General features: G+C 36.3%; 2 protein-coding genes across 2 annotated transcripts; one reads left to right on the top strand and one right to left on the bottom strand.

The window, feature by feature from the left end:
- Positions 1-2,698: 2,698 nt before the first annotated feature.
- LOC117923135 (uncharacterized mitochondrial protein AtMg00820-like) lies at positions 2,699-3,082 on the top strand. The gene has a single exon (XM_034841375.1). It carries the CDS (start codon positions 2,699-2,701, stop codon positions 3,080-3,082), a length of 384 nt encoding a protein of 127 aa, XP_034697266.1.
- Positions 3,083-4,432: 1,350 nt separating this feature from the next.
- Positions 4,433-7,516, bottom strand: LOC117923447 (protein SRG1-like). Its single transcript, XM_034841735.1, has 4 exons — positions 7,181-7,516; positions 6,619-6,866; positions 6,206-6,530; positions 4,433-4,927 (listed from the first exon to the last, which is right to left on the bottom strand). Exons 1-4 carry the CDS (start codon positions 7,427-7,429, stop codon positions 4,661-4,663), a joined length of 1,089 nt encoding a protein of 362 aa, XP_034697626.1. The 5' UTR covers positions 7,430-7,516; the 3' UTR covers positions 4,433-4,660.
- Between the last annotated feature and the right edge of the window lie 2,137 nt (positions 7,517-9,653).

The following is a 9,653-nucleotide window of genomic DNA, read 5'->3' as shown; positions in this document are numbered from 1 at the left end:
TACTTCAAACTCCAAATATCTATGATAAACATCAACATAACTCTTCTCTTTATACTAAGCTATATGAGGATGCTTCTAAACTTGGGATATCTTATCCCATCATTATCTTTACCATTTTCAAGCCTAGTCATTTTTCTTTAACATCATTCCAACATACGGAGGATCTTTACTTTTTGCAATATAATGCCTCATAAGGGGCCAAGCCTATGTTTTTTTGATAGCTGTCCATTAAAGGGAGGTAAATGTTTATCTCAATTGCCTCCAAAAGCAAAAAAATCATTTGGCGAACACAAATGGAAAACATAGTGTTTGCAAATGGTTTTGAGGATTACATTGAAGGCTTAAAGGTTTGTTCACCAAAAGAAACAAATTTAGGAACCATAAACCTAGAATTCATATAATGGAGAAGACATGATCGAATGATTCTTAGTTGGATCTATTCCATACTTACACCAGAAATAATGAGCTAGATAATTGACCACTAAACATCTCAGGCGACATGGTCTGCCTTAGAGAAAATCTTTTCTACATCATCTAAGGCACATATCATGTAGCTTAGACTAGAATTCCAAACCACTCAGAATGGGTCACAGTCAATGATGAAATATACTCTCAAGTTAAAATTCCTTATAGACAATCTTGTAGCTATTGGTGAACCTATATCTAAGAAAAATCAGGTTTTCCAACTTCTTGGAGGATTGGGAGCAAAATATAATTTGATAGTATCATCTTAACTGTTAGAGAAGACGACTCACCACTACATTCTGTTCATAGTATTCTACTGACCCATGAACAACAAATTCATGTGCAAAATACCATACTAGAAGAAGAAAATACCTTGCCCCACCTTGCCACACAAACATGGACCACCCAACCAAGATGACATGCACCTAGGAAGCATCCATATTCCTTCAATACTTATTTTAACTCTCACCAGTCTCATGCTCGAGGCCACTTTGGTAAACGAGGTCACAATCTACATTCTAGCCATAACAACAATAGTAACAATCACTGTCCACAATGCCAACTTTGTGGAAAGTAAGGTCACATGGTAGTATCTTGTTACCACATGTTTGATATAAACTTCCAAGGACTAGAGAGTGTTCAATCCAAATAGATTGTTAACAACAACCCTAAACAAGCCATGATGGCTTCACCCACTCTAGGCTTTGATGATACTTGGTTCCTAGACACTGGAGTCACTCACCATTTCTCCCACAATCAAAACAACTTTCACAATGTTCAACCATATCAAGGTGACAACCAAGTTACAATGGACAATGGTAAGAAACTGACAATCTCCAATATTGGTTTTAAGGCATTTCATATTCCTCACCGATTCTTTCACTTACAATTTGCGTTTCATGTACCTCACCTTGCCACTAACCTCATAAGTGTTTCCAAGTTTTGCCATGATAATCACTTGTACTTTGAATTCCATCCTACCTTCTTTTGTATCAAGGATTATCTCACCAAGAAAACATTACTACAAGGCAACATTGAACGAGGGTTATAGAAGTTTCCTCTTTAACATCCATTCCAAATCATCACTTAGCCTTTACAACCAAGTCCTCACATGAAGTCTCCTTGTGGCATCAATGACTTGGCCACCCAACACTTCCTGTCTTAAAACAAATGCTCTTCACTTGTAATATTTCCTATAATAGTCATACCAATACAGGTCACATATATTCTTCTTGTCAAATGTCTAAAAGTCACAAGTTACCTTTTACCATATCCTTTTATAGAGCCTCCTAACCCCTTGAATTGCTTCACATAGACTTATGGGGACCAACCCTAGTGTCTTTCATAATAGGAGCAAAATACTTATTGTTTTTTCTTGATGACTTCTCCAGATATTCTTGGATCTATCTTGTACACACTAAGGACCAAGCGTTATCTACCTTTGTCTAGTTCAAAACATTAGTGACAAATAGTTTGCTCTACCTATTAAACAAATACAATTTGATAATGGAGGATAGTTCAAAGCCCTCACTTATTTCGTTACCAAACATGACATTCAACATTGTTTCTCCTATCCCTATACACCATAGTCGAATGTCAACTTTGCCACATAGTTGAAATCGACCTAACATTTCTACAAACAACATTTTTAATTTCCTCTCAAATTTTGGTCCTATGCATTTCGGACATCTACAATTCTCATCAACGGTATGCCAACACCAGTTTTTGCTCAAGTCTTTTCTTTTCAAATTCTTTTTCAAAAATCTCCAAACTATAAATATTTCAAAGTATTTGGGTGCCTTTGCTTTCCACATCTCAGGCCCTACAATGCTCATAAACTTCTTCTCAATCATTTCCATGTATTTCCCTGGGCAATAGCATGTCTCACAAAGGCTACATATGCCTACCATTCTAATTCAGTCTGCATTTACATAACCCGACATGTCACATTTGATTAGCTCACATTCCCATTTCAAACAATTTTAGCGTAACAACAATCTACCTCTTCCTATCAGCCTGTCAACACCCCTGAATTTCCATCACCCGTACTTCTTGCTATTTCTCTCAATAATACTACATCGACCCTGTCTTCTTCTTCAAACAACTTCACTCCCTTCCCTTTGGCCATAGCTGATAGCTATACTCAAACCATTCCTTTACTTATATAGGTGCCTTTTGTTGACCCTTCCACTTCTGATTCCTCTTCTTCAGTTCTGTCAAAAGCATCCATCTCATGACTACTCGATCCAAAGCTGGCATTATCAAACCCAAAATCTTCTTCACACTCTCAGTTACTGAACAACACACATTTCAACAAGCTGTCAAGGACACCAATTGGAGACAAGCCATGGATACTGAATATCAAGCTCTTCTGAAAAACAATATGTGGACCCTCATTCCACCTTCATCTCATGGTAACATAATAGGATGCAAATGGGTTTTCAAGCTGAAATATAAACCAGACGGCAGCATAGATTGCTACAAAGCCTGCCTCGTTGCAAAAAGGTTCAATCAAACTCAGGGTATTGACTACTTCGAAACATTTAGCCTTGTGGTGAACCCTCTACTATCTGTGTATTGCTCACCCTTGCACTCTAATGGACCATTCGATAACTAGACATTCAGAATGCATTTCTGAATAGGGAGCTTCAGGAGCAAGTGTTCATGTAACAACCACTTGGTTATGTTCATCCTCATCATCATTCCTGTGTTTGCAGTCTCCACAAAGCCATCTATGGGCTTAAACAAACTCAAAAACTCACTAATTACTTGGGGATTCCAGTGCTCTCGTGTTGACAATTCCCTTTTTTTTTTTTTACCACATAGCAACTGATGTTCTCATTTTCTTATCTATGTTGATGACATATTAGTCACAAGGAGTTCTACACCACAAGTTCACTCCTTTGTTGCGCAACTTAGCTCCATATTTGCTTTGTAGGACCTTTACCCTATTAACTACTTCATTGGTCTTGAAATTCATAAAGATAATACCCATTTTCATCCAAGTCAGCATAAATACATCAGTGACTTATTACATCGAACAACACTGACTGAAGCTAAACCAACTCCCACACCTGGTTGCCTAGGCAAGACACTATCTTTCTCCGGTGGTGATCCTATTTCTGATGCAATTCTTTACCGAAGCATGGCATTGGACTACTGTTAAAGGATTAGATATCTCAAAGGAACACCTGCACATGGTTTATTACTTCAATCATCCTCATTTGTTGCTTTAAAAGGATACTCTGATGCTGGCCGACTAAGCATCTTATCCAGATGATTGTAGGAGGACAAGTGGCTACTGCCTCTTTCTAGGACCAAATCTTATTTCATGGTCCTCATCCAAGCAAAAGGTGGTTTCTTGAAGCAATGCAGAATCAGAGTACAGAAGTTTTGTAACCTTAACAGCCGAAATCATATAGGTTCAAAGCATAATTAAAAGAACCCTGCATTCCACAGAATACTCCTCTGATTTGGTGTGACAATAAAAGTGTCATTGCGCTTACTGCAAATTCTGTCTTCCATGCTCGCACCAAGTATATAGAACTTGATCCCCATTTTATTCGAGATAAGATTCTTCAACGAGACCTAAATATTCAATATATTCCTTCAACATGTCATGGACATCTTCACCAAGCATGTTCCAAATGCACAGTTCTGTATATTTCGCACAAACCTTTCTTTCCTTGCCCTTTGCACTTGCGGGGCACCTAACTCTCACTAACAAACAACTTCAGAACTGTTAAACTGTTACACCTGTAAGTAATTAGACCTAGGGTAGTTAGGATCAAGATTCAAGAACTTCTTTGTATAAATAGTTCAAGCTCAATAACAGAAAAATAACTCTCCATTCTTACTACACTATTGTGTACCTTCTCAAGGGATGCATATTATATACTCCAGCATAACCATTTTAACAAAAATTACATTTCATACAAATTTAATTCAACATAGGTATACTCTGATGTAACCATTTAATCTGAAGCTTAAATAATTAAAAGTTGATAATATGTATCAACTTTACAACCACCATATAATTTTTATATTTTTTTATTTGTACAATATAAAGACAAAAGGAAAAACAAAGGAAACAACCCATTACAAGAAATCTTTACTTTCAGATGTAGTGAGATAGCAATTGCCAAACCATAATATATTGCTTACACTTGTTATTGTAACCATATAATTGTTGCCATCAAGCAGTGTCGCCTTCCCCATTTTTAATCTTCATATACTCTAGGTATGCTTTTCCTTCCAGCTTACGGGCGAAGAAATCTCTGAAGTATTTTTCCATCCCCACTCGTTTGAACAAAGGTGGGTTTTGAGGATTTATCAGACCAATTGCAGGTCCAATCTCAGCCGAGAATTTGGTGTTGAAGAACATGGCAATGGAGATCCTCTCTGTCACTGAATTTGCCACTGCCCTGTGCTCTATGCTGTTGTAGATCCCATTGCTCACAATCTGCAATACAGGAAGCACTACTTGGTCAAAAAGAAAAAAAGAAGAAGAAATGTTTCCGCAATTGTTTTGATTTCCTTTTGTGAATATCGCAACTTAGAATAGTCTTATTAATACATCATGAGTACATAACTTTTAACAGTTGTGTTGAGACAAAAAACCAGATTCCATTGAAAATAAAAGAAGAAAAAATGGATAAGGATTCACCCATTTCAGAATGACAATGATAACATCCATAAACGAAGATACATGCATGGTTAGTGGAACCGCTTCCACTAAAAAGATCACACAGTAGATAGTGAGATTCTATATATCTCCACCTGCAAATGTGTATAGATCCCAGTCGATCCTCCGTATAAAATAAGTAAAAAAACACAATTTGTAGTCCAATTTTGACCTTAAAAACCAACTAAAAGTTGATTGTATTCTTTCTTTAAATGACAAACCCACTATCTTTGAGGTGACACAAATAATAATGCAAAAAATTAATATGAAATTTTTAGTGATATTTTAACTAACTCGTATATAGTTATTAAAACCAAGAAACATGGGACTGAAATGGCTTCTACTTCCTAAATCATGATATTCACCTTAGTATTCACAGGCTTGATTATTTAACTTATCATGTAGCCTCATTAATTAGCAAAATTTTTATTTATAAAATTATTTAAATAGATTTTTTTGTAAAGAAACATGATTTCCAAAAATGATTAGTTCGTTAGAATGCTAGCTTCTCCAATGAATTTTAGTAGTGACACCTAACCATAGAACTTTTTGCCTAATCATGCATGAACACTTGTGCAGTCAGTGATAGTGCTACTCCTCACTTCCAACTGAGATGTATTGATGTTGAAATCCAATTAGAATGAGTAGGTGGAACAAAATGCAATTTTGTTGGAGTAGCCCCCCCCACTTTTTTTTTTTCTGTAAGAATGTGAAGAATATGGGCCAGGATCGATTCAAAGCATACAATTATTACGTTCATGCACGCTGCCTAACTAAAGGGAAAGTTCAGGTTGTTGTGGGGTGGATCCTCTCTCTCTCTCTCTCTCTCTCTCTCTCTCTCTCTCTTTTCCCCTCTTTTTCTTTTTTAAGAAATTGAGCTGCAAGTTAACTACAATGATTGAAGATGATATTTATCTAAAACGTAAAACTTTAAAAAGTTTGAAAAATTATATCCGGTGTCTCTAAATTATGAGCTAAACTCAGGTTGTCATATACTTTGTTCTAATGCCCTTTTTTTTTTTTCTTTCAAGGGGGAGAGATGGGGTATGGGAAAACCTCTAGAATGTCTCCTAGATTCACTACAAATGCATCTGGGAGGAAGTTCACAGGAATCCAAACCCCATCCTTTTTTACTTGGAGACCATCTACTCCATTGACTTGGAGAAGGATGGTGATGCCAGACGCATCCGAATGAGGGGTGAGGCCCATCACCAGCTCTGGTTGTGGGCATGGAGGATAGTAGGTCATCCTCACTGATTGCATCCCATCATCAAACAACTCTTCCATATCTCTCTTGTCCAAATTTAGAGCTTTAGCCATAAACCCGAGAAGCGTCATCGCAAGTTTTTGCATCTCCGATAAGTAAGATTCCAAGGTATCCCTGCAGTCAAGAAAAGATATGTGGGCCTGACAGAAAGAGAAGAAGAAGATGATGAGGAGGAGGAGGAAGAAGATGCATGAGAGAGAACCTCAGTGATGGAGGGAGCTCTGACAATAGATGTGGATTCCTTCTATGAAAAGGGTTGGTTATCATGTAAAACCTATCACCCCAATCAAGTTTTTGATCTTGCGATCGGATTAGGGACAGGCCGTATCCTTCAACACTACCTGGCCTGATCTTGTATTTCATCTTCTCTTCCAAGGGGAGTCTGTAAAATTTTCCGATCTCAGATTTCAGTTTTTCCACAAGTGAAGAGCTGACTCCATGGTTCACCAACTGTGAGTCATCAACACAACTGTTAGTTCCCATTATTTTTCTAATCCTATCTTTACATAAATATATAAATTCTGGTCCTACCGAATTAATAATGGGTTTGCCCAAATCCCGAGTCTACTATATACAAAAATTACAACTTAATTATATGATATGTGCCAAATCCTTTATGAATAATTTTTGTTCCCCATCATATCTTCCTCATCATTTGCTGGATCCATGAAACTAGGTTTCATACACACCCAAAAAAACCCTAAAAGTTCAAGTGCAATCATGTTTATTAAGTTGACAAATAAATAAAGATCACTGAGAAAAACCTGAAAGGCGCCCCATTCCCTGCAAGTCGAGTGCAAGTTCTCCAGCTCGAAATCCGTGGTTTCACTCATGATCAAATGTTTCATATCAATAGTGGGGATTGTTGGCAGGGAGGCTCGCTTTGAAAGATCAAGGGGAAGCTCCGGATCATCCAGGATAAAGGGCTGCGGGACTGCAGTCATGGGCTCTTTGGCGAGCTCCTGAACACTTAGTATAGGAGGAACACTCGAAAAGCTCGAAGACTCTGCCATTGCTAATGGGTCTAATTGAGAGCATCTACTCAACCATCTTAAGATAGGTATTTATAAAACAGATGCGTCTTAGGAGGAAAAACGAAAAAGAAACAAGAAATGACTCAGCTTATGAAGAACTACTAGAAAGTTGATGAGAACCAAGAAAAAATAAATTAATAAATAGCACCAGAAATGCAATATATGTAAGCATACATGTCTGTATACATATATACATACATACATACATATATACATACATACAAATATTGAAGCAAATTCAAATTAAGTTTGCTAACATGACTAAACCAAATTTTCATAAGAACGAAATTTAAGGAACCATTTGTGTTATTATCCATGGTGGTACACGCATGAATTAATGAAGCTGACTGTTTCTGGATTATTGCTGCCTAGATCATGTCCCCATGACAAATGCAATGCATCTTCTTAGTGCTTATTATGTTGGATTTCCAACAACAGACCCATGTAAACAACTCGTATCTAATACTAAATTTAGTTACTCTCCCTTTCAATTGGTAACGGATCCAATTAGGACAAATTGTATCCTGAAAAAGCAACAACCAAGATTTTGCTTTGCAACAATACCCTCATCGCACTCTGGAAAGATCAATATTAGCTGCTTTTCACATAAATGCAGGTTTATGCAGGGTTGGCAATTTATGTTTTTAGGTACCAAGATCCATATTACTGATAGTTGCCTCTCAGCAAATGGTCAGAAGGAAGTAAAGGAGATCGCTTCATAACTTGCTAAAATACAAATGCGTAAAAAACAGTAAAAAGCTTGATGGAACTCCTCATAGGCATAGCCACACGGACTAGCTAGAAAGTCGTCAAATATTCCACAGTCAAGGTAGTACAATGGTTAAGCCATATTTTCTTAAGCCTAAAAATTAGTTAATTTGGATCCCTTTATTTCCCCCTACGTCTTGTTTCTTAAGCCATGGATCCTCTAAGCTTCTTCAGAAGATAAACGAGCTGAAATATGGAATACTTTTATGTGTAACCTAACCGTAAGGTTTGAAATTAACAAAAGATGTCTATTATATATATAATCCTGATTAAGACTGGACAGCCTCCCTGGGACATGCTTGAAGCTGATCAAATGCTCAATCGTCAGCAATGATGATTCCGAGAAAGCTCAGCACAAATGAATGGTTAGCAGGATCGTATCAGCTGTTCAATTATGTTTGGGTGCACCCATCAAGAATGCCTGGCTGGCCGACATGGTCCCCCATTGAGATGAAATGCATGGGATGGACCTGAAGGCCATGGGCATTTGTGTCATGAAAAATGCTATACTGAATGATGTGTCCATTACTGTTTCCATAGTCTAACACGATGATAACACGTGCCATACATTTCCCGTCTGCCATCATGACAAATAATAAAAAAGCAAGCACCTATGACTGGATTTTACCAAAATATTCAAAATATAAAAAACTAATCAATAAATAAAAAAAGATGATAAATAAATCAAATAAACAAATAAACAAATATATTGAATTATTTATTTAAGAAAATAATACATGTATAATAAAATTTATATTGATGAGTAATAATAAAATGTGTATTGATAGAAATCATTCGATATTAAAATACTTATTCATAATTATAATTAATAAACAAACTAATAAATTCATGATTTATAAACAATCGATTAATAATCAAGTGAGATCTAGTTGCACTGTGATTAAAATGAGGTATGTATGTAGTTAAAATTTGATTAAAACGATCTTTGGATCGTGTATTTGCGATTGTTAGATCGTGCAAATGTTGGATCAAAGTGAATGCTCCCAAATTTTTGAAAAAATTCAACGACTAAATCCCTAAAATATCAACGAAAAATTATTTGGATTGCCAAATTGTCTCTAATGCCACCACTCTTTGCTTTCCACGTGGCTTTCATATCGAGTTGTCTGAATTATTAGTCATGAGAAAATTTCATTGCATCCTTGGTTGGCATTTTCCATCCAATTTATCCAAATTGAATTAACGTCAATTTAGGGAGTTTTTGAATGATCTTAATTATCAGGCTTGGTGGCCCACTTCATATTCATATTCATGATAATGAAAGATTGGAGGTGACTCAATTGATTGATTAATGATAAAATTTTCTGCTTTCTTTACCAAGTTCTTGTTCTTATCCTAAATTAATGACATTAACACAGATTATTACCTATATATAGTAATTATTTTTATTTAATTTATTGCGAAGCAACGCCAA

The sequence above is a fragment of the Vitis riparia genome, chromosome 10 (genome assembly GCF_004353265.1).
Source record: "Vitis riparia cultivar Riparia Gloire de Montpellier isolate 1030 chromosome 10, EGFV_Vit.rip_1.0, whole genome shotgun sequence".
Taxonomy (NCBI): domain Eukaryota; kingdom Viridiplantae; phylum Streptophyta; class Magnoliopsida; order Vitales; family Vitaceae; genus Vitis; species Vitis riparia.
This window is presented reverse-complemented; position numbering and strand designations above follow the sequence as displayed.